Source organism: Ixodes scapularis, unplaced genomic scaffold (assembly GCF_016920785.2).
Source record: "Ixodes scapularis isolate PalLabHiFi unplaced genomic scaffold, ASM1692078v2 PGA_scaffold12__126_contigs__length_90152505, whole genome shotgun sequence".
NCBI lineage: Eukaryota > Metazoa > Arthropoda > Arachnida > Ixodida > Ixodidae > Ixodes > Ixodes scapularis.
In genome coordinates this window covers 39,457,730-39,483,399 of record NW_024609838.1, presented here as the reverse complement: position 1 = coordinate 39,483,399, position 25,670 = coordinate 39,457,730, and the positions used below count along the sequence as shown (strand labels likewise).

Genomic DNA, 25,670 nt, shown 5'->3' with positions numbered 1-25,670 from the left:
TACTGCATGGGTTCTCTTTTCAAACCTTTCCTTTGACAGCTTGCTTGTTTTTTTTTTCTGGCTTAGAGCTTTTTACATGAGGAGTGTCAGCTTACCTCGACCAGGGTGGCTCAACCAGCAATGTGAGATGAGAAAGCATGCAGAAAAGATACATTTCTGTTTCTCCGACTTAAAAATGACGGTTGTTGTTTTGCGGTTGGGTTTTTGTGCCGTAGCCAGAGGGGAAAAACACTGGAGCAGAACGCAGCAAATTCTAAACGCTGACATCGTTGGTCACAAAAAAAAAAAAAAAAAGAGGAAAAAAAAAACGCATAGGAAGAAAACAGGCAAAAGGTTGGGCGTGTTTGTTTTGCTGTGACGAGTTGAAGCTGTTTTAGCGCTTGTCAACTATCTATTTTTATACAGTGAAGGATGCCGGTGTTTTCCTGCAAGGCAGGCTAGAAAAGAACCAGGCACAGACCATACAAGTGATCTTTTCCCGCTCCCTCGCGCATATTGAGGCAGCATCAGTGATTTGGGTTCGTCGGTACCGCCTATGGGGTCTGCCGAGCCGGAATGCATGGTACCTTTTCTTCAAGATCGGGGTTCTCAAACGTTTTAGTCCCAGAAAACCCCCAGCAAGCCCAAGAAAGTCCCAACCCTCCCCCCATTGCCAACCGGTAATACTTGGCAATTAGGACATTAGATAGTGAACTGGAGTTCATTGCACTGGCAGAGTAAAACAAAATGAATGACTACAGACAGAACAAGAAGGCAGAGTAGTTAACTGGAGGCTCAATGTAAAATATATATACATAATAGTGCAGAGGATGAGGTTGCTTTGTCTGCAACACCAGCTCAATCCATGGCTCGGTCCGTGGAAGGCTAAACCGAGGGGGGTGCACTATAATTTGGGTGCTTGTGGAACCCAGGTAGCCAAGCGTACATCTCTCAGTATCAACATGTACTTTCTGGGCCGCAAGGATGTTAACCTCGAGCTGCGTCGGGTAGCATGGCACGTCATTCCTGACATGAAAAATGCTTCATCCTGCTGCAGAAAAGAAAAAAGAAGTTATGTTCACAGTGACAATGAACTGCCTAGTAGACATTGGCTAGGTGGTGCTCAACATAAGCTCTTGATGTTCTTAAAATATGGAGCAGCTACTACTTTTTGTTCAAATGTGCTATTTTTGACAGGACCCTTCGACGTGTATGTTTCTAGGGAACTGCGGTCAAAAGACGCACGATTTGGGAAAACATAACAACTGTTAATATCATAACAGTTTTGGGGGCTCGCCGGCAACTCTCGGATTTTAATACCTTTCCACGGACTCTCACAGGGTTGAGAACCGCCGTATTTATTCAATCATAGGTCAACTTTTATTTTTGTTTTCCTCAACAGTGCTTTAAAACTGTGGACCTCTTTATAATCATAATCAAAGGATGTCGACGTATAAGGTGCAGCAAAATTTCCAAACCCGTTCATCTTACGCAGATGCTTTGCATCAGCCGTTGCTTCTAGCTTGCCGGTGTGATGCGGTGAACCTCGACGATTAAGGATTTTGAACTCCATGCATAATATAACTAGCAGAGCCTGTAATATAATAGCAGAGCCAGGAATACTGACCAGAGGGGAAGCATGCACATGTCCATTGGAGAGAAAGATGGCAAGAGAAACGTGTCGACACTTCCCTTTTATAGCTTATATCGGTACCTGTGCAATCGTTGCTCATTTTAACTATGTAAGGTCGGCTTTTCTTCACTTACATTGATCCCTTGAGCCACCCTCGTTAATTCTATGTACATACGTCTTTTTTTTTTTTTATTCCCGGTTGTGATATTTACAGAAAAGTCTAATCTTATACATTCATTTTTAAATGTGTTATGTCATAATCAAACCTGGGTCAGTTTTTAGTTCACCTTCGTTTGTTCCTTCCTAACAACTGTGCATGCTTTCAAGGGTTGTAAAAACTTTTATCGTTGCTGATTATTTTGGTTACCTTGTTAAACTGCTGAGCATGATTTAGTAGCACTTTGGTGCAATTGAGTTTGTAATAGAGTTATTCAATTGAGTGGAGGTTTTTTTCACAAGATTTGTTTTCATTCTTCTATTCAATGTTTCAGTATCCAGTAGTATTTTCCTTATTGGTTATGTTTTGTAATTCATGTTTTAGCCTTAGTGCAAGTCCTTTAAATTTAAGTGGAGTATCTGCTTGATACCAATTTTCTTTAGGCTCTTTAGCACCTTGCAACAAAAATTAGGTTGCGAAACAGAACTTTTGATCTAGAAAAGCACAAGAACATTCTTGTGATGTCGTTTTCGGCTCAATTGGCTTGTTTCTAGTCTTGGAACATTAGTGTCTGGCGGTTCAGTACTTTGTTGAACATTGATGCTACTGCTAGGTCTGTCTTGACTCATTGAGTAGAATCATTTAATTTTAACCTGCAGGAAATTTTATTTTCAACACTTTCTGGAAGTTTTTTTTCGTCATAGGATGCACGTCTAGAAGTCTATTTCCTCTTCCTTAACATTACTGTTTGAGTACTAACATTCTCAGCAGTTGCATGACACTGGTCTGTCCTGTGAGTGTTACCGTGTTTGTTCCTGTGCGTTTGCGTTCATACCACACCTGTATCAGTTCTTTCTATGATTGAGTTCTTTTGCTGGCTGCCAATTATAACCAAAAAGGTTGTTGCAGGAGGCTTTTTTTTTACCCTTTCCTTTTTTTAATACTTATTAGCCTCTTTTTCTTTGTGACGTGCAAGGCAGGTGCGGCATAGGCTAATACTTTTTGCCCTGGTTGCCTGGCACATATGATCTTGTAGCGAGAACTGTAACTCTGCTGTCGCCAGCGTCATTAATAATAGTAGTACAAAAATTATATTTTATATTTTCGCTGCGGAGATGTGTTCCTGCTGCTCTGCCTCGCACGCAAATGTATGAGCGTATTTTGGGGAAAACTGCTCCGTTACTTAGTATCCATGCCTGAAATCTTTAATATGTGCACATTAACACATGACACGCGTGTCCTTTAGAATGTTAGTATAATTTTTTTACCTGTCTTACTGTTTTTTTCTTTCATTAGTTTCTTTTATTGATGCACCGTTATTTACCATACTAGCCTCTCTCTCTTTCTCTCTTGGGATATATATATTTTTGATTTTATGAGTGTGGTTGTTGTTGGCCATTATTTGCAGTGTGCTGTGTTTGTTTGTTTATGGGTTGTCTTTGCTTTTTTCTTTTTTTTTTCTCTCTTCTACCTTCCCTCCCTCCCCCTCCCCAATTCTGATGATCCCTTTCCCCCTCTCCCCCCTTTTTCCTCCCTCTTTGCCCGACATCCCCGTGGTCTCCGTGCCTCTCCCGAACCTCCCCACCCACCGGTAAAACGAAAAAAAATACCCCCGAACGTAGCCATTACGATTGGGCGCCTTGGTTACGTTTGTCCGGAAGAGGTCGCACCCATGTTACAGCAGTTTATTCGCCCGTGGTGTGTAAACCCCGTTTTTTTATTTCTCGTTTGTCTCTCTCTCTCTCTTTCTCTCTGTATTCTTAATTTTATGTATTGATTGATTGATTCGTTGATTGCTATTGTTACACCTGTTTCGTGTGAAAAGAATTGATTTTGTGAATTATTTGTTTCTTTTTTCCACCTGGTTATGAGTGTTGCGCGAACGGGTTGGGTTGTGGCAGGGCTCTGTTGCATCTCGGTACAACTTCAAATACTCGTAAGGGCGCCCTCGACCAAAACGAAGCGATAAATGGTGAAAAACGTGGTGTGGGCCATCTTTAAGGATACAACAGCAAAACTTTATAAAAAAAAGTGAGAAAACACCGGGCCTTCTGCTACAAACCACATGAAACTGGAACCGGTACTGCCGATCGCGGACGCGACAAATCTGCATCCCGCGATACAATAAACACGACAGAATTCGCTAGAAAACCCTGTGTCACGAAAAAAGATATTGTGGAGTGGACGCAGCTGATTTGCCTTACACGGTGCAAAGGACACGCGGGAACTCGCCGCACACTTTTACGTCGTCGGAACCGATATCAAGGACACAAAGACTTGCGTTTCACCGTGCTATGAACATGCGGGGACAACTCGTATGTCACGGGAACCGACATCGCATGTGCAGATCTGGAACAGAAAAACTTCGGGGGGGGGGGGGGGGGGGAGGGGATTAAGTTTCGTATTTAAGAGTGGAACGCGATAATATTATTGGCCCTCGGGTTAGCAAAACCTTCTTATATAAGCCTGCGCATATTCCCAAGCAGTCCGACTGTGTGTGCGTGGTCTAGTGGTAGCGTCACGTGCGACGTCATGACATTATCGACCCGTTAAATTTAGCAGAAAATTTTCCGCTATATTTGGCGGGAACATTTTCTGCCTGGGTAAATTTTCTGCTAAATTTGGTGGGAAAATTTTTCAATTTATTTAGCAAAGTTTTTCCATCAAATTTAGCAGGTTGCCAGGGTTGTGACACCACAGTCACGTGTGACGTCGCACGTGTTTGTGCGCTTTGCATTATGGGATTTTTGTCCCACCGACGCCAACGTCGAATTTTCTGCGATGTGAGCTCCTAATGGGATTCCCGTTAAACATCACGTGATGTCCAACAGCACAAGGGGGTGGGGGATGTTTAGAGCTTTATGTCACGAATATTTAGCTAGAAAAGCTGGATAGCCGATCTCTCGGGGGAGGGCGCCCTTACGGAAATTTGCAGTATAGGCCTGCACATTATTTTTTTTGGTGTAAAGATGAACTACATTGTACCCTGTTACACCAGACTATGGTTTTTTTAGACTTGCCACACTCTGAGCGGAAGGCATTGACACTTGAGTAGGTTTAACCATCAGTGTTCCCTTTGCAAAGAAGCCCATAGGATGTTCAGAACAATTCACACTCCTACGAAGTAGTGTGCGGCAATTAATTTGAGAGTAGTCTGTACTTCTTCGGAAGTTCTGCTGCCAGGTGTCAGCTTCAAAAGGTGAACCTGAACATCAGGTACTCCTTCGATAAACATTCATTTTTAATTTTTCACCTTGTGCGTAGTAAGCTCGTTCGATTGAAGCAACAGTTTGGAAGTGTACCGCCATGCTCGGAGCATATGCTTTCTGCACGGGTATATGTCGGTGCAAGTAAACTGAATATGCCTATCAGCTTTAGCTAGCTGTTATATAAGGTGAGAGACGGCACAGAGCCCTGCCAGTTTTTTTTCACGCAGCATTTGACTGCTCCTTCGTGAAAACTTCATTTGCTTTCTTTTTTCCTGCCATGGCTTCCAAACAGTTTCTAGGTCTGGCAACCTGTATTGTTTCCCCCCCCTTGTTATTGTCTTAATTTGTTCATTATATATTATCTTTGCCTCACAACGCTCATAATTTATATTTTTCTTGGTGGTTAGGCATTTTAACCCGGTAATCTTTTGAGTCTCTCTAAGTTCACTTCCACCAACCCTGACCATAGTAGGTGTTGTGGCTGCATTTGTGACTGCGACCTCTGTTCAACTGTTTGGAAGTTATGGTCCCGTGTGTGTGTCTCTTACCTTGAGACTAGAGTAAGCTAGCCACCCTCTTGCTCTCTCACTAATTTGCACATTTTGCGTGTGTGTGTTCATTATTATTCTTTTACGCAAGCACGTGGGTTTTATTTTTGCCTAGGTGTTGTGGTCCTTGTTGACAAGGCACCATTCCTTCAGTTTCCTTGTTGACGTTTTGAACCTTGGTTGACCTCCAAAGTTGCCAGCCTTTGTTTTTTCAACCAGTCTCGTTTTTGCATTGGACATCAGATCTATTGGCTCTTCATTGAGCCTGTTTGGTACAGACTCAAACATTTCCTCTGCCTTCAAAATTTTTTTGTTAGAGCACAAACACCGTTCTAGAGTAAAGCCTGCATGGTGAAATTATTACCGAGTGTTAATTGCTCAATATCTTGTAACACCGTGCTAACTGCTTGTGCAATTGTCATGCTCTGACACTCGGGCGTTAAGTGGCAGTCGAGAAAAAGGAAATGACTGAAAGGCAGCTCTTTCAAGGTTCAGGACCGATCCCTGTTATAGTGTTTTTTTTTTTTTGAAGAGTAGCAAGTTAGTTTCCTTTATCATTTGTGCCTGTCGGACATCATTTGGCCAGATGTTGATTTCCCTTTTTAATCATATTGGGTATATCATGTCAGCGGGGTTTACCTGAATTGAGTATTTATGTAGCTTTTAACGTTGGGAGGCAATCTCTGTCCAGAGATTGAGCTTTGCTATCTACAGACTAAGGTCGCCGAACCCTGCCTTCTTTTTTAAAGAAATTTGAACAGGCAGCAGGTATTTCTGGAATACTGTATGGACTTCTTGCAGGGAGGTGCGAGTTTTGTCTCATTGAAGTGCTCAGTGGCATCGGCGAATATTTGTCAGTCATGACTGTCTCGCCGATAGTAAGGATTAATACGGACACTTGCTACGGAGCCGCTTATTTGGTAACATCGGCGCCTGGCCACAATGATGCTCGACTCTAAGAAAATGTGCGTTTGCATTCTTAGTAGTAATCGGCAAGCTTTTGTACATCACCCACTCTGGGTAAGCTTTAACCCGTTAAGTGACACCTTTTTTTTTTAATAAAGTAACCTAAAAGTGCCAAATTTCTTTTTTTATTTAGAAGTTTTATTCCTCTAGTATTACACATATAATTTGAAAAGTTTATTATGCACAAATCAGCGGAGGCGAAAAAAAAAAAAAAAAAAAAAATTTGCCAACTAAAACGAATGTTGCCATCTATGATCAGCGCCGCAAAACTACTTGGACGAGCCTAGCTCGTCCGTGGATATGAGGGCTACCGAAAGAACCGCTGGACAAGCTGAGTTCGTCCATGGCACTTTTAGCCAGAAACTGGCCGACGAGCTCGGCTCGTCCGAGGCACTTGAAGGGTTACGCTGTTTACTTTTGTGCGGAACTGAGGCATATCACCCACAGTCTGCCAAGGGCTTGCAAACTATGAAACTTGAGCTGGCCAATGAGCATGAATTTCGGGTAAAGCTTTTAATAAGATTCGAAAAACATTTAGGAAGCCATTATTTTCAGAGGTCTGTTAATTTTTTTTTTTTTCCCTCATATTTCATGAAGTTCGCCCTTTTTTTTTTTTTCCTTGTAGTTGGCATTGTACAAACTACCAATTTTACAGTTTCTCTTAGATCGTTTCCCAGTAAGTGTCTGTAAATATTTCTGGGCTTATGAGAGGTTTTAAGAACTTGCACCAAGAGGTACCAACACCGACGAATATGTACGCGTTTCGATTTTTTTCACGTAAGAGTTGGGAAAACTTCAGCGGTATAGTTGTGACCCCCTTATCCTAACTGTGGCAAAATGTCTTTGTTTTTACCCAAGAGGAACCAAATGGTACTACTGACCTCTCATTTTCCTTGCGGATAGTGGTTACAAGCGCCCTGTGCCATTGTCGAGACAAATCCGCAAGGCCTCCATTATACCGGTACCGAAGCGGCGCAGTAGAGTTGTCAATGCCGTCTCTGGCCTACGGTCAAAGTGTGCATTGCAAAGCGCCGTCGAGCACAATACGGGCTCGGTGGCGTGGTGATTCGGCGGCCTCACATTGGCCCCACTGAACCACCTTTTCTAAAATGTAATCGGCAGTGCAAACGAGCCCGGTGCACTCTCTTGTTTCAATTCGATAAACTGACCGGTTTATTAATTAATTTATGGAGCACGGATAAGTGGGTCACCGACTGTGCGGATGTGGTGCCTGGAATGTGTCTCTGGCTGGTGCGTTTGCCGCCTCCTCGTCTGTTGTCCCCCAACTTTCATCTGACGATGTCGTAGGACAGTAAACACCCCAGTCAACGGCTCGTTCTATGCGGGTGCCATTTAGAGGTGGCAAGTGCCACTGCATGTGGGCAAGCCACTCTGTCTGTCGGGTGGCGTGTGCTAACCCCTACCCTGTTTGTGTTGTGCCCACTCCACCCCCCTCCCTTTCCCGGGACGCCGTGAAGGTGCTCGTCGCTGCGGAACATTAGGGACAATGAGGAGAAGGACTCTGCCTTCAGGGGCATCTGCAGCATGATCAGCGTCAACCCCGGCGGAGTGGTACACGACTTCATCTTTTTCTGCGACGCCGTGGCCTCATGGGTGAACCCCAAGCAGGACCTGAAGCAGACGTTCCACGAGGTACGGTGGTGCGGCGCGCCGTAGTTGCCCGCTGCGTGAAACGCGCCTTAGACGTTTGCGAGTATGGCCCCTGGGCACCGTCATCACGCTGCCGGTGCGTGTAGGTCGTCCAACAGTCGAGCATCGCCGAGACGTATCCACGGCCTCAACAATGCTCGACTGTCAAACGACCTACCCACGTCGGGAGCAAGGTGGCGCGGCCCACAGGCCGTATTTGCAAACGTCTATAGACAGTTCCACTCGGGTGAGAGGAGAGGAAGAAACGGAGCTGCAACGTTTAGGCAGTTCCAGCGGTACTGCCCGCCGGAACTGCCCAAAACGTTGAGACAACACCTCCTAGAAGACAAGGCCGTAGCGCTCTCCTCGTGACGTCGCAAAGGAAGGCCATCGGGGGCGCGCGTCGAAGCGAATGCAACGCGCGTAGATCGACCGTCGTAACGCGTTTTTAGTCACATACGCGTGTCATATTAGCTAAAATGAAAGCTGCACATAGCAACGGGTCTAGAAAACATTTTATTACACGAGCAAAATATTACACCGCTAAATAATCGGTACGAAATGGCACGAGGTATGCGTACAAGACGTCTATAGAAAAATGTGATTGGTTTAAGTCGAAAACATTGAGTCAGGCAATTATTGTTGTAGGAATGCATATTTTATACAGAAATACTTCGACAAAATGGCGAGAGACGCAGTGATTTGGAAACAGCAAAACAGAACAGTTAAAATCAGGTAGACGTGGTCAACGCGGACAAGGCAAGACAAGTGTTTCTCACGATCATGTAAGCGACGTTATTGCGTGCAGTCACTGAATTCTTGCATCATACCCCGGCCACATGGAAAAATTAATGCAATTTCGATCGAATGACATTGTGGGGTCGACAAATCTGCTTGCGGCGCTCGTATAACCACTCAAGTCCGCGAGCTTATTAAATCCTATATCACTGAATGAAAATATATTAACTTTTCCCTGTGGCAGGGGTACTAAACTATACTTAGTCTACTAATTTACTTCTCCCTATGGGGCTCGAGCTGCCTTAGAACAACACATAACTTATTTTGTATATAATAATATTATTACCTTAATAGTTAAGATGCTAGTATAAACGCGGTAAAGGCAATACAATAACCTTAGAATAAACAAACAGAGAACCACGAACAACGCACTTTCAATAATCACGCAAACTTGTTTTTCACCTTGCAGTGAAAACAAGATTAGCGCGCATATTTACAAGTGTCGACGAAACGGCACGCGGATCATGATAAAGAACAAAATTGCAATCTATCATGCGATTAAAAAAAAAAACGATTGCAGCATCTTACTTGCGCCCTACATGACCAAGAAAGCCCGTAAATAAGTTGTTTCTCACCTGTTGATCGTATCCATTCCATACGTCCCACAATATCCGTGACGTACACATTTGAACACAAACTCCAAGAAGCCTCTCTCTGTCGAGAGAGGTCTATCGATTAATCGACCAGTCTTCGTTGGCTAGTTGTTACACATGTCACTCAAACCGAAGCAGTACTTGTTTCACGAATCCACGTAAATGCCGTAGTATCAAGCGAACACAAAAAAACTACCCGAGACTACGGTGATGACAGAAATACGACGGGAAACAAGTCTCAAAAGTACCACACACGAGAGCAGCGGCGACGAAAGGCTTGACGTTGTCGACCCATCTCTCGCTCGTGTGCGCTCCCTGCGACAATGACTGGATTTCTTTTCGGTTTCCTTCCCTTCTGAGATGTCTCAGCGTTCCTTTTCAGACAGTCAGCAGCTCACACACAACGTAAATTTACCAGAATCGGAGCCATGTGGCATCGGCAGCATCGCAGCCGGTCCTTTCGAAAAGTGTGGGGTGCTGCGGAACTGCAGGTAGTCCCGCGGTTACGGGGATACTCATAAATATAAATTTGGTACTCTCAACCTTGGTAACGCGTTGTATATTATGTTTATATTATATATATAATAAATTGTACAAGACTGCGCCTTTAAAACGTATATTAATGCCGGATAAACGCGCATGAACACCACCGCGCCGAGGTACATTTTTTTCACGTCGATAGCGTATTCTCACGTAGTTGCGCCATGGACTTCCTTCCTCCGCCATTGTGACGTAACCTCTCAGAGCGCTCTGGCCTTCTTCTCTAGGAGGTGTTGGTTGAGAGCGGCTGGTCTATCGTCTGCTGTCGGGGTCGGGCGTATGCCCTTACCCCTTTTACCCCGCCAAATCCGTCTAGATCGGCCAGTCTGTTGTGTGCTATCGGGTTCGGGTGTTGACCCTTCTCCTCTTTTACCCTGCTGAATCGGCTGGAATGCTTGGACGTATGTAGGTGGCTTTGCCTGCTGATTGAAATAGTCACTGGCAGGACGAGAACATCGGGTAATGGAGCACTGAATAGTCACTAGCAGGACGAGAACGACTGGACACCTATTTTGGGTGCCCGGTCTCCGTCACGCGCACATTGCCGCAGTCATGCTGTGGCCGTGCGTGTGTGCACGAGTCCAAGAACGCACCAGAGGGTCATCGGAGGCAGGAATTTGTGCTGGAGGGCGGACCAACCGAAGGTTCTCCCTGTCAATCCAGTCCTGCGGGTGACTTTCGATGCCGAGGCCTTGTGCCGGATGGTCTTCATCAATTACCCGAGGCATCAACTACCCAAGACGAGGCGACGAGACCCGGCCGAACGCCGACATAGTTTTTCGCATCTAATCCGTGCCCTATGCTGGCTTCTGCCCAGGCGACACGGAAACTCCCTCTGGCACTGTCGACGTAGTTAGCTAGGACGTGTCGATCGGGCGGGAATTTCGAAGAGAGAGAGAGGAAGTTTTCATTCTTCAGAGTGGCACCCCTTGACATGCTCACCTTTTAATTCTGTAGGTTTCGGTTGTTAGCAAGGAAACTGAGCTTTCTGCCCTCGAGGCCATTTGGAAACTAGTCCTTGCTGCCGGGTGATCATGTGTCTCTCACGGAAGGTCCCCAAATTTTGTGATCTAGAACATCTACGAAATGAGGATCTAGGCTAAGCAAGTGCACGACACTCGACTCATGTTGAAAATGAAGGCACTGCCACAAACGATGCTGAAAAGTACCGTTCCTGATTGCCCTAAAGAAATGGGATAATTTTTTTTTTAGGAATTAATTGGCCTTTTGGAGTTCAAATGAATTAGGCATGTGGGTGATGTTAAAGGATTAAGGCACAGCCAGAGCAGCGGCGAGCGTGCCAGAACGGCATGCACTTGTGGCATCTTACTGCGAGAAGGCCACACTGTACTTGTTTCGCCGTTGCGGCGCAGTAGTCACGTGACACCACTTAAAAATGTGCACTCTTTCGACCTGCTCGAGATTGCGCAGTCTATCGAGTGTATGTTTGGTACCGTCAATGCATCGTACTTTGGCGTCTACTTTTTGTTGGGTCGTTTTATTTATTTTGGCTCTCCTTTTTCTTATGTCGAAATGCCATGCTGTTTCTTGCAACTTCTGCCTGAGCCGTGGCGGGCGTTAATGATGATCTCGTGACAACCGTTAATGCGATCACCCTGCTCTGTCGTTTGATTGTGCGAAGTAGCTGAGATTAAACGGCAAATCGATGCAGGTTCATGGGTTCGGCCAAGTTTGTGGAATATGAGGATTGAATTGCACTACAGAAACAGCACTTTCGTGCCCTTGGCTGCATTTGCCGTTTCGTTCTTGTAATAAAACTGCGTATGACCTGTGTGCTCTTGCTCAGTGATGCCACAGCGTGTGCAATTTACAATACAAACACGAGCTGAACCAGAAGATGGCCAAGATGTCGGGCAAATGCCACAAGCCGTGTTGAAGACAAACCGTGCTGAAAGCATGTGACTTTTTGGTGTGGCCTAGCAACTTGCAGACCGTGAGGTCTCATGGCACACTTTTGGCGCTGAATTGGTTGGGCTAGCTTGTGGCAACAGCTGCGGTCACTCTAGTTTTGAAAGAGAAAGCGCAGCTTGTGGCGGTTGCACATTGCGATGACATCCCTACGTCATACAGCTGACGCCTCTCATTCGTCCCATTTTTTTGTGTGGCACGGCAGGCAGAAATCGCGCACAGATCATTCTCCTGATTGCGGGGAAATCTTGTCCTGCGGCGAAATTCACCTTGGCATCCCCCGGTGTCGGGAAAACTGCACGGGCTGCAGGCCGTCGTTCCACTAGTGCGGCCGCACTCGTGGATGCAGAAAAAAGCTGCACTGATTCGCTGATCTGTGCTCCTTTCGAGTGTGCCGGCGGCAAGCTCTCGAGCGTTGCCACGGCATTACTATCATCACGACTGCAGGTGCCGTATGTGATTGGCCCTCATTTTGTTGTGCGGCATGGCAGAGATTGTGCACCAGCCGATCTGCTGGCCGGCAGACAAATCCCTGGCAAAACCAGGCTTGTGCGGCGAGCTGCCGTTCCGCTAGTGTGATCGTGCCTTTAGAGCTCCTCAACCTAGAGTACTAATCCAGTGCATCCTTGACAGTGTTCTCTGGGCCTCATAAGTCAATTTATCAAAGCATCACGTCGTAGCTGATAGTGGTCTCTAACTTAAAACTTTCTTGGCCAAAGTCCATTAATTATTGCTTTGCTGGTCAGGCATACCATACAACTAGCATTGTGGAAATGTTGCTTCACATCTTGAACCTCATCAGGCATTGTAGCGCCTTTTCGGACAAAAGTAATGGTTTGATGTATAGAGGTCTGGTTTACCGTCAGATTGGCTGGCACACCATCTGATTAGCTGGCACACCCGAGTGGAGCCCGATAGATGAGTGTAGATTTACCTCTTCAAAGGATTAACTGTGGTCTAGCACGTCTCAATATTTAATGTCAGTAACTACAGTGAACCACCTTAGTCAATTGCACTTTTTGAAGTGAGACTGCCTTCTCTGCACAGACGTTTAAGGCTCAGAATCCTTGTTCTCTAACTTCAAAAGTGACGGTGAAGCAGCAAAAAAAAAAAAAAAGAAATTGTTCTTTTTTCTATCTGGTTAGGACAGGCATGTCTCAAAATAAATGTCCGTCAAAAAAATAATTTTTCTTTGTCCAATATCTAAGTTACAATACGAATTTTTCGATTTACCAGCGAAACCGAAATTTACCCCTGCGGGTTGATGATGCTGATAGCATTCATACTCAACTATACTCGGCGACAACGTTTCTTGGCATTTCTGGGGAGAGGAGGAGAGCCTGCGCACAGTTTTATTCAGCGCTCAAAATGGGAGAGGGAGCGCGTGCCTGTACCCACCACTACATTGCGAAGAAAAGTTGTCGTGGAGTATAGTGTGTGCTCTGAGGTTCAGCAAACTCGGAGCGCACTGTAGTTGGGTACAATTGCCATCGTCATCATCCCACAGGGGTACAATTTCGGTTTTGCTTGCAGATCGAAAAATTTGTATTGTAGCATAAATAATAGGCCAAAAAAAAATTTTTTTCTACAAATATTTATTATGGAACATGCCTGTTTTAACCACGTAAAAAACAAAAATGTTTCTTTCCTAGGTTTAGTATTTTCTTTCAAGGCATACCTTACCGTCGCTGACCCCTTGCTCAAATGTTAAAGTAGCAGTGCGAGGGTGTCTTAGGGGCCTTGGAACAATTTTTTTCGCTCTAGCCGGCCAGCGCTCAGAATAAACACTTGTAAACAAGGGACAGGAATCAGTTTTTGTTTACATGGGGCTGTCCTTACAGAAAGTGCATTTATTAAGTTCATCGAGGAGTTGGAGCCCCTTAATGAAACAAAAAAAGGAAAGGACTGTCTATGGAACAGATAATCCGATTGGTTGCACTTGCCAGAGGTGGAACAGAGAGGGGCGTAAACCTTGGAAGTAGCAAAATCAGAACAAGAAAGTGGGAACTCTGGAGTCAATTCACGACTCCAGCAAAATGGACGCCACCAAGCGGGAAAACCGGGAACCAGCCGGACCAGGTCGCTCCGCGCCCCTCTGCGTCTCTGGTGGCTTTCGCGGACACGTTTTGTCGGCGCAATGGCGAACAATGTAATTTGACGAAGGTCCGGAAATTTCTTAAATTTGCCTGAGTGTTCATTAGTGTGGTGAATTCCTCAGTAGATCCTTCCATCACGTGTTTGAAAGCCCGTTTACTCCACAACACACGGTCGCGTGCTTTCGATTTCTTGGATGGGGAGGAATCACGGAAAAACGTTTTGATTTCTTGTCTGTCTCGAATCACATTCAAAGTGACGATTGCTTGGTAACTGATGTGTGGTTTCTTCATAAGGATGTAGAACAGTGGACTGAGGACAGACGGGGCATTTCACCGGAGGGAACACCAATGTTGCAGTCAAGTGAATGGGAATGTTCGATAGCTGCTTTTCTTGAGTTTGGTTGTGTTCGGTTAGCTTCAAGTTTGAGCCACCCACGCCGGTCGGTGCGTTGGCTATTTATCTTGCCTGCTTTTCGCTGAAAAAGTCTCTGAACCACACTGAAGGAGTTGGGCTGACTTCGCAATTACTTGATTCAGGAAAACCTGCTCGCTGCAAATGATGAATGAGGGAAATTATCTGTTATCAAAAGGTGGGGGACGAGTCTCGCGATGTTAGAAGCTGTCACGACATTTTGATCTATCACGCCTCCAATATTTATATTACCCTATACCCCCGTCGGAGCCAGCAGCAACATACGTCCACATTGCTCAGGTTGACCTGCCACAAAAAATACTAATTTTCTCCGTTCAGAATTCCAAGCCAAGTTCAGTGCAGAGAGGCTCTGCGTGAATCTCCGATGGAACCTCTCTTTAGTTTGTCTTTGTGCTGCCAGCTAGACCCATTTGGCTAAGTTTAAGTAGTATCTCCGTCTGTCAAATATACTTTTATTCAGCAGTTCACCTAATAGCTAGTCAATTAAGCTCATATTTCAACCCAAAGAATATACTAATATCGCTTTAGTGGGACATAGTACGTAATATAATACATAACCTGCTCGTCAAAATGACTTCTCGATTGCTACTAAAACCTGAATTGAAATACGAGTATCAGCTGCTTAGTGGGGTGCCGGCGGGTTAACATGGTCCTTGGCTCAAGAAGCGCTTGCTTCATTTTCGTAATTTTCCTGCAGCCTGTGTTGTTGACCGAGCAGACGACTGGAGCTGTTTCTTAAACACGGATACGCACGAAAGCTTAATTTCGCGGACAGATAAGTCGCATGGTCGAGGAATGCGAGTTAGCTGAAAATTACTCACGGTGGAACAATTCTGTAGTCATTGCCGTTTTCCTTAGATGATCAAAACTGATGAGTATACAGTTAAACCTCGATGTAACGAAGTCGGTAAAATTCGCAATTTACTTCGTTACATTGAAATTTCGCTAAATCGAAATTTGGCTTTAGCATGCGAAAAAAAAATTCCGAAACATTTTACGGGTATGAAAACTCGCCGAAAATGACATTTATTTTGGGGCAAAGTACGCCGCGAGTTTTGCTTGCGCCTTGTCCGACAGTAGCAGCGGCGTGGCGGCGTCATACGGCGTTCGAGCGCCCAGAGCGCTTGCACGGCATCTTGCTGCCCATGCGACGCCGTGTACCTCCTCAGTACGTCCATTGCGTCGAGCACTTCCGAGTGCTCGTGATCTCGGCAGTTTCTTCAGGATGGCGTCCAAAACGTTTGCTTTCTCATCCAAAGAAAGAACTTTACGTTTCCTTATGGCAGCAAGCACGTGAGTGAGCCGCCCGGTTGAAAAATAAAGCTGTTTAGTTTAGGCGGTGCCAATGTTTCCAACCTACACAGCACTCTTGACCGCACAGTTTACTCAAGTTTACTTGCCCTCTTGCGCCCCTTGCGCCCACAGTGTGCTTGCGCAAGACGATAATCGGTCTTCTCCTAGATGGCAAGACGATAATCGGTCTTCTCCTAAATGGCACTGCCCGTGCGGTCGCGCGGTCGCGCCATCACGTCGCTCCCCCGCTGAAGTTGGCTCCCGCGCTACCCGCGGTACAGTGGACTATGATGATCAGTGAATGTCAGTGGTGATGCTGTTATGCCGTGTTAACTTTTTGCTCGGCATTTTCTGGCCAGCCCCGCGGAATCCGCTTTGCCGCATGCCTCGCCGGCGCTACCGGCGCCGCATCCTCGGGCAGCCTAGGAACGTTGGAAGGCCTGTCCCCGTGACGTAACCTATCAAGCGCTGGCGTTTGCGCATAATTTTTTTTTTTAACCACAATTTTTTTGCGAAGTTGTTTTTTAGAGTTGATTTATTTATTGCCTTCTATGGCAATGGCGCTTCGTTATATTGAAATAGCAGCAAAATAGACTTCGTTATATAGAGACTAAAAATACATGGGGTCTATGGGCAAGAAATTATGAAAAATAAAATACTTCGTTTAATCGAGGATTTCGTTACATTGAAGTTCGTTATATCGAGGTACGACTGTATTACCCTCTCTTCGGAGCCCATAGTTTCGGTTGTGAACGAAATCTCTGAAACGAAAGTTTGACATGAAAAGAACAAAAAAACACCGGGAAAACAGAACTATGCTTTGCAAGTTTATGTGCACCGGCTACACTTAAAGGAGATGTGCAACAGTTTTTGTACTGTGCACAAATACCGCTTAAAACGGATCCCTGACGTTAATGACCTATGAAACACGCGTTCGTTTTTCACCCCACGCAATAGAAGTCCGAGAAAAAAATTTAGGAAAAACGAGCAGCGTTCACCCCCTCAACTCGCAGCCAGAACAAGCGGTCACGTGATCTGGAGCCGATTATATGCCGCCAGTGTTGATCATGGCCACGCGCTGGGGTTGGCAAAGCGCAGGACACGCGCTGAGTTCCAGACATTGTTATGGCTCGGGTGCTGTCGCCGTTGCAGCGATTGGACACGGGTCACAACCCGAATGCTTCTCGAGCTAGCAATTGTCACGAGCCCAAGTCGAGTGCCCACGCAATGCTCGGGTCCAATCTATGAACCGCATTCAAATATCGTCACTTGGGTGTACTGCGATCCCCGAGTTACGTCATCAAATTTTGCAAAGGAGAGATTGAATGAAAATGATCGCTTTTGTCCTTGAAATTACACAGCAACAAAGGAGTTTCTTGGCCAATGGAGTTGCGTGTGAGTGTCCTTGAGTCCCAGGTGTGCCAGTAAGCTCGTGTAGAGAGAAAAACATTCCAATTGAATTTCGTTGCACAGCTCCTTTAACCGTCTCAGTTCAAATACCTAAAAAATTGGGCATTAAACAAAAGAATATCAGTTAAATTGAACGCGTCATCTGTTCGAGCGGCCCGGCCGAGCTGACGTGACCTGGACTCAGCTGCCGTGTTTGTTTGGTGGTGGCGCCCCCTATAGGTCGCTGGAGTCGTGTATAGCTGCTAGAGACTGTGATGTGTTGCACAAAGGATCCCTTATGCAGGGCCTCCTTTAGTTTCATGGTCCCCATACAGGGTTCTCACGAGACCTTGAAAACCCTTGAATTTGAAAATGGCATTTTCCAGACTTTGAAAGCCCTGGAACTTCTAGTGTCCCTGAAAACCCTTAAATATCTCGATGATAGGCAGTTTTTTTTCTTTCATAATTATTATTCTTTTCACGTGTAAACATAAATTTCAAAATTTCAACGAATTTTTTTTGTATGGCACATTTAGTGGATGCCCATTAGGTGCCTGGCCACAATGGTAGCAGTCCCTATGGGTCTGGTTCCGGTTTCGCCCCTCCGCTGTCTTTGGATCTTGCCCCTCGTTTACATTGTTCTCTGTGTATTGTTTGCTAGCTACTCCTGGTTCGCTTGTTCTGCGTCTGTTTTATCCTTAAAAGAATCTCTACAGGCCCTTAAAGGTCCCTAAGAACCCTCGGATTTTTTTCTTTAAAGCCTGTGTGAACCTTGCCATGCTCCCAATGTGCATTGAAAGCAAATAGTGTTGCTGGTCTTGATGTTGTGTGGTGGGGGGGCATGTCTGGCGTGCAGATCCTTCACGGGTTCAAGAATCAGGTTGGGAACGAGAACTGGCAGCGGTTCTCTGAACAGTTCCCACCTGCACTCAAGGAGCGACTGACGGCAAACTACGGCGTCTGAAGAAAGGTAACCACCTGCTCATTCTGCCCCCCTTTTTAGTGTTCGACATCTACGGGAGTTGTTGAGAATCAGTCTATTTTTATGGATGTGTTATGTATTTTTTGTTGTCAATTAGAAATGCATTGTTTCGTCTTTGATGTACTGCGACGAATGTTAAGAGCCATGTGCACCACTCTAGTGTTTTAAGTGTGCTACGTGACTTCGCACTCTGTGCATCACTGACAAAACGGGAAGGTCAACTGCGTTGGCTTTGGTGGCTCGGGGAATCCATTGCACCACATCGGGGGGGAAACAAAATGTGGAGCTCCACTCTCAATACATCGCATCCTAGGGGTGGGACAGCTGCGTGAATTGTGCGCAGCTGTCCGAAGTGTGAGGCGGAGCTCACGACCACGCCAACTTCTATATATAGCCTTGGCCGTGAAGGAAAACCAGACTTCACGAACACGATTAGTCTCGGGAAGTTCGGCGCTTCCAGTGCGTTCACGACGTCTAATTTTCCTTCACGGCCAAGGTTACATGGAAGCTGCCGTGGCTGTGAGCTCCGTCCCTTGGTGGCGTCCACGCATTACAACCTGGTCGTTGAGTTTCCCCTCCCCATTCCCTACAGGATTTGAATAGGCGAAGGAGGGCAGGGAAATCCGGTTCGGCAAAGTATTACAGGTCTCGCGCACTTGCAGCTTGCTGCCAAACTTCCGCAGGGAGGCGCTGCTTTTAAGCACGGAGTGATGTAACGACATTCGGTATGCGGTCGCTGACCGATTTATAGACGTTTTCGCCGAACCGTCACTTGCCCTTAACAGTGATGTGATTGCTGCGCCAATTGCGCCAAACTGCGCCAAGGGGCTAACCCTGCTACATCCTGCTACATTTTGCCGAAATATAGGTAATCTGCGCCAAGCCTGCGCCAAAGAACCAATTTTGCTCGCCTTTTAAAACCGAAACTAAACTGAGCACTGTAATGAGCACACGTGAGCTAGGTGGCGCAAGCGGCCGCCCGGCACAAAGTACCCTGCATCAATCGTTCATCCGGTCTTGCGTGGTTTTTTCCGCCGTCTCTCGTTTCGCGCTCTCGTTGTCTCGTTGTTGAGCCTAGCTCACGTTGTTACACGTAAGCTAGGCTCACGTGTAGACGCGGGCATGTGCGGGCGCCCCGACACTATATAGCGTGTTGGGTACCAGCCATCTCATCATGCTGTGAAACGAAACCACGTTTTTGCGCGGCGGGAGTTACTTTGTAAAGCAACGGCCGTGGGAAAACTATATTTGGTCCCTGCCTGCCAGTCGCCGTGGTCGCGCGACGTCGAGTCTTGCCTTTGCCACGTCGCTGCAGATTATGGCGCTTTCTAAACTGAAACCTAAGGACCGCCCTAATGTACATCAACATTCCTGTTCTTGTTTAATTCGCTACTACGAAAATCCCTCTGGATCAAAGACTGCTGTGTCGAAGTACTGTTTACCTAGGTTTCTCTCGGTAAGCTTTCTTTCGAGGAGGACTCCATTACGTGAAAAATCTGCCGCGAAAGAGTTGGTGAAGAGAAGTGAGCTACAGCAAAGAAGGCAATGTCTGTTACGCTAAACTCGCACAGCGCGCTTGTTTGTCTCGAGTTCAGTCGTTGCACAAGGCACTCCAAGAACTTTTTGACCCTGCGCTCGTGATGTCTTGCATCAATGTGCTCAGGTTCTTTTTTTTCTGCGTGTTTAGCTTGTACACCGCCAGCCGCTCTGGCAAGCACGAGCGGCTGGACTGCTTTTTGTCGTACACTGGACAGTTACATTTTGTGTACAATTTTGGGAACCAGTTGGCGACTTAGCGGAGTGGAAGGGTTTCGATCGAACAGCTATCTCCGCTTGCATGACAATTTCGCATTGCACTGCAGTGGTAACGTGTATCAACAGTTAGAGATTGCTTCTATTTATTATTTAACTAGTCAACCTAATGCAGTGATATTTAATAATTAAGCGGGTCATTTTAATATAAATTTTAATATATGCAGTTTGGTTCTTATTTACCTTAATCGGGTACACATATATGTAGCATTTTACTGAATCCTTGCAAAATGTTTCATGTCATTGGCAGTTCAGTTACATGTTGAAAGACGCCCAGGTGGTCTAACTTGACTATAATATGTTTACTGCGGCGAGCAAAGTGTCCTTCGTTTGTACAGCACTTGATAAAAATATTTTTATTTTTCTAAGGATATGTGCTCCGAATGCCACTTTTGCTGGTCCGAAACACTGTTCTGGCTGCTCCAAAAGCCACTTTTGCTGCTCCAAAACACTGTTCTGGCTGCTCCAAAGTCCACTTTTGCTGCTCCAAAACACTGTTCTGGCTGCTCCGAAAGATGCTCCAGAACGGCTTAGGCTAATCACATCACTGCCTTAAAGTTGATGTACGACATTGACCGAAATTTAGGACGCCATAAAGCTTATTGCTCAATATTTCATACATAATTTGATGATCTCCTCAGTTTACAGCCAAAAAATAGCATCCGCGATAGCGCGTGAGCTTAGTCACCGCCATTTTGGTTGTTTTGATTTTGCCCTGTAGCCTCAATACCACGTCTTACGCAATAAACAAGCTAGGCGGAGGCTGTAGTCTGGTTTTCCGGTTCCGCTATAGCCAACATGGCTGCCTTCTGTCCATTCTTATGGTTGTTCCAGTTTTTCTTGCGGTTCGTGTTTTTCAAGTGCGACCGCGAGAAGAGCAGCCGTCTGCTGTTCTTGTGGTCTCTGAGTGCGAAGGTTTTACTCCGATAAGCTTAGTATTGAAGCGAGCTTGGTGGACTAAACATTGTCTCCATATAGGTAGTGCCAAATTGCGTCAACTTCAACTTCGCTTAAACTTCGCTTGATGTCAACTTAAAATTGACATCAAGCAGGTGGAAAGTGCACAATACGCATACCTGCCAACTCTTCCGAATTTTTCGTAAAATGTATGAATTGGGACTAATTTTACGATTTTACGAATCTTGCTTCAAATCTTACGAAAATTTATTTATTTTTTTATATTTTTTTGTTGTTTTTATAACTCCGTTGTTGGCGGTATCTTGCAGTGCCACAAGAGGGCGATAGGTACCGTCCACAGCAGTGTCGTGGTTTTTACTATCCGTCTATCTGGTGGCCACGGATCGAAAACCAATACAAAGCTCAAAGGCTTTGTTTGTGTGTTCGGCGGTGCACAGGTGCACGTTGGTTCGGCATGTTCAGACGTTTTTGGGCCTCGTTGTTTCGGCCAGTTTCGAGGCGAGAAGTACGGCGTCTGTGTTTGTTGCACGTGTAACTGTAGCATTCTCCTGGTCACTGTGGCTTCGCGGCGCAATGCCGAACTCGAAACCTCAAAAGAGGTACTTTCAGGTGTTCCTGAAGTCCTACACGTCTAAATTTCCGTGCTTCGTGCCGCCCAAAAAGCGAGAGAAGTTTGGATTGTGTAGCACGTGCACGCTCGCACGCTGGCCAGGCTGACATTAAGCTGCACATCGCTTCGCGTAACCCCCCCCCCCCCCCCCCCCCCCCCCCCGCAGCCGCGGGACTTTTACGAATTTGAAAGTCCACAGGTTGGCAGGTATGACAATACGCAGCAGAATATGTTCGGAAATTTGATATTTTAGCTGAAATTGATTATTCGGACAATTTCGAAGTCCGCTCCGAGTCTAAAAAATCGGTCGGCGACTCTATTCATTTAAAAAAATGTTTTGGTATCTTTTCTAGCAAGAAGAAAATTGGTGTCTCCGTGGCGCAGCCAGAACATGGTTGACACTTTGACAAAAAAATAGGCACTACTAGAGATTTGTCGCAGTACCCCTCTAAAGGGAATCTCCAAGTTAAATTAAAACTCCTCGAACACTGTTACATTCTAGAAATGTCCTTACGCCCATGCTGATTTCAATTTGTCTTTTTCTCCTTGCAGAAGTTTCTTCTTACAAGAGGGAAACCGGGTGGGTGACAATCGCGGGACGACCGAAGACGGTGCAGAGCACTACGACGAAGGACTCTTCCCGGGAAAAGAAGAGGACGGACGACGGGGCTGGGAAGGGATCGCGACGGGGTTTGGGGGGTCCGCATCCGTTGGGGATTCGCGTCCGCCGGGGGTTCGCGTTCGCTCGGGGGTTCGCGTTTGCCGTCCTGGGTGCTCAGTGCCACACCGCCCCCGGCGGGACGCCCCGCGCCGTATCTCCCGCATACTCAGAAATCCGCAGATAAAAAGACCCCGCCCGCACGGGGCACAGAGGCACGCGTCGGGTCAACCTCGAGCGCGTGCACGTCGGACTTCGCGTCACGCTCCGAGCGTCGGTCAGAGGGAGGGTAGACAAACCGCGTGCGAGCGCTTCTTTCTCGAAGCGCGAGAGGGGGAAGGGGACGCGAACCGTGGCCAAAGAGACGGCAGGAAAACGCGCTTAGTCATCGTCCCGAATCGCGTGGTGGCGTGGCGCGACATTCAGCCACCGGATTTCGGGGCGGCTGCGGGGTCCGCTCGCGTTGTTAGGAATAATCTATTGTTGCGCGTGACGAATCAAGTGCCAGGGTCTAGTTCAAAGTTTGCGTGTTGTTGAGTCGTGTTTCGATTAATTCCGCAGGGCATCTGTTTTTTCTTGCGCCGCCCGCCAGAGTTGTTTCCGGTTGCGAGTTCATTTTTTCTTTTTTCTTTGTCCCTCGCGCGTCTTAGGCTTGTTTTTCTCGGTGACGAAGGCGGAAAACTCGCATTCCGTGGGACGCGCGCGCGCAAAAAAAAGGGTATTCCAACGTGTTATATTTTTTTTTCGGTCCAACTTTGCGCGTTCATGACTTAGTATTAGGCTAGCGAGGGTCGAGTGATTGGCTTTCAGACTTTGCGAGATTCCGGCGACTCCTCGGGAGTGAAATGAAATGAAGGAAGTCTAGGGTGTTTTTTGTCTTGTGCTCCTCCGTTGCTTGTTTTTTTTTTCTGTGTGCGTTTTAGTGTTTGTGCGAGGTCTCTATTAATTGGCGAAAGGCGGGATCCTAGACGTTTACGCATGTTTGCTCGGACAACGGTGGTGAAAAACGTTTTGTCATCCCTTTTGTTTTTCCCTTTCCGTTTGTTGGGTCCCCATGGAAACTGCTGGGCGAGTCGGGAGTCGAAAGGATGGCGAAAGCGGAATGCAACGGTCAATTGCATGTTGTTAGGTTACGGAGGTGTCTGGGGAGGGCGGGTTTCTTTTAAAAATACAATTCCTGCGGCCCGTTTCTTTTTCTTTCCCCACCACGCCACTTGTTTGGTTCGTCGCTTTTCCGATTGCATCCGGTTAGGAGTTTAACAGTAACGTTGGGCGACAGTCAGTTTTATGTCACTAAGACGTCCCGTTTGTTTTTGTTTTTCTTTGCCAGTGGCAGCTTTTTTTGTTGTACTTAAGAATATTTTAATGTTTTTGTACAGAGTTGACTGTCTTGGTGTCTTTTACTCTGAGAAGATGAAAAAAAAATTAAGTTCCTCTAGAGATTTTTCATTCAATATTTTTTTTTTTTTTTCCTAGGCGGGGGGTTGCGTTTTCGCTACTGCGTTGTGCCCCCATGGTTACAGTTTTTGCTGGTCAGTTAGTTTAGGCGATGAAACAAATTGGTCTTTTTTGTTTTAGCTTTATTGTTAGACATTTTTTTTTTCCTTCATACTTTTTTCTCAAAGGATCTGTGATGTTATAAAGAGAGTGCAAGATGAACATTGTTGTACAGGGAGTATTTTTTTTCCTCTACCCTTCATTGTTTATTTCTCACACAGATGGACACAAACATAGGACTGGGATGGGTGGGAATCGCGTGGATGTGGTGTGTAAATGCGCGTGCGTGTGTGGCATTTTTTTTAAGCTCCCAATTGTCGCACTTCTTGTCATTCCTCGTGACGAAAGGCTCACCACCGTTTTTTTTTCTTTCCCGACTGCAGTGCTTCGTAACGACAAAAGACGTGACAAATGTTGAGTCAGAAAAGCAAAGACCGTTCCTCACTGCGGATTCATTCTTTTGGATCATGTTCTTGCCTCGGTCTGTTCGGTGAAGATGTTTTTTTTTGGTGGGAACCTCTAACCATAAATTTGGAACTTCAAGTTTGACTGCTCTAACAAAGACGAGAGCAGCACATTCACTTTTTGTATCGCCGTGTGTGTTGCAGAAGCAGTTTCTTGCAGACAACCTGAGTGAACTGTTAACATTGATTTCTACTTCCCGCTGCCGCAGTACTGACAAGGGCTAACTCCAATGTAATTGAGTTTCTAGGCTGGTCCCTAGAATTTGGACTGTTGACTCGAGCAGTGATCTGGTATGTGAGGCTTGCTCCGAGCCTTTGCCACCGTTTTTAGATTTGTTAGCAAACCTCGGAAGCAAAGTGAAGCTTGTTTAGGCATCGAAAGAGCCTGTAGTCTGGCTCCAAAGATGACCTCGGTTCTGTTCGATGTCGTTTGAATTGCAATCTTGGGTGCAGTCTGAGTGTTGTGTAGTTCTTTGTTAGAAAGAGAACATTGTTTGCCGTGCTTCGATTGAGCATAGATTGGACGTAGGTCATCTGCCAAGCCGCAGGCCAGAAAAGGAACTTGCTAGTTTGTTTTCCGTGTGCCATGACTTAGTTCTTTTTTTCATTGTCTGGTTTATCTCCAATATTCTGCAAAGAAGAAATCGTGAACCAGCAGAGATAACCAGCAGGGAAATCCTAGTGACTGACAAAAAAAAAAAAAGAATGTGGGGGCCATGTTGTAGAAAGAAAAAGCGGTATTGGTTTCCTTCAGTGTTCAATGTGCATGAGTTTGTGTGTACCTTTGTTTTTATTCACTTCAAAAACATTCACCTGAAAATGCATGCAGTTGTTCGAAGATCCGTTGTCCGTGTGCATCATTTGGGACACTGGGGGAACTGTGGCAAACCATGATGCAAGAAAGAAGATGCATATGTGGCTGCTCTTTCACTGGCGTGACGGCAGTTAATGTCATTAAACAAACCCAACTATCACATTTTTTTCAGAATGAAAAAGGGCATTTGCATCAGCAAGGTTTTTTTCTTTTTTTGTGTGTGTTTGCTGGCATGGGTAGACAGCCAATTTTCTCTACGATTATGGTCCAGATATTTCACCACTGTTTTCCTTTTCGTAATTCCGAAATGCCTTTCTTGTTTTTCTAATTTTCCAAGTATGTGAAGATTAATGTTAACAGATATCCAATCAGTGTATAGCTTGTCACATGTGCATGGGGGCGCTGTTCAATTTTACATTGGCACAGGTCCCCACCTGTGTGCCAAGCCATAAAATCATTTGCAATGGCCACACCAGAGGGATCTTGCATTACACAGAATTGGGATGACAATAATAACTGCTTGTTATAGCTGTAGTCCATGTAATTTTAGCTGGAATGGAAGTGTACAAATTAAATATCCAGCCATTCAGTTCACAACCTTTTAAGGCATAGACTTCGATGAGCCTTTACAACATAATTTGACACATTTTCCAGTTAAACTTTAAATGATTTTGTTTGTGTTTATTAAAGTAGTGCCGTTAA

The 25,670-nt window shown here is 45.8% G+C and overlaps 1 protein-coding gene across 1 annotated transcript in view; it reads left to right on the top strand.

The window, feature by feature from the left end:
* LOC8037640 (transportin-1) overlaps positions 1–24,994 on the top strand; it is a 64,876-nt gene extending 39,882 nt beyond the window's left edge. The window contains exons 20-23 of the mRNA XM_029976162.4: positions 3,392–3,467; positions 7,971–8,145; positions 18,070–18,183; positions 22,088–24,994. Coding sequence (XP_029832022.1) covers positions 3,392–3,467; positions 7,971–8,145; positions 18,070–18,177 — 359 coding nt within the window. The 3' untranslated portion in view covers positions 18,178–18,183; positions 22,088–24,994. The remainder of the gene's footprint in view (positions 1–3,391; positions 3,468–7,970; positions 8,146–18,069; positions 18,184–22,087) is intronic.
* Positions 24,995–25,670: the final 676 nt, after the last annotated feature.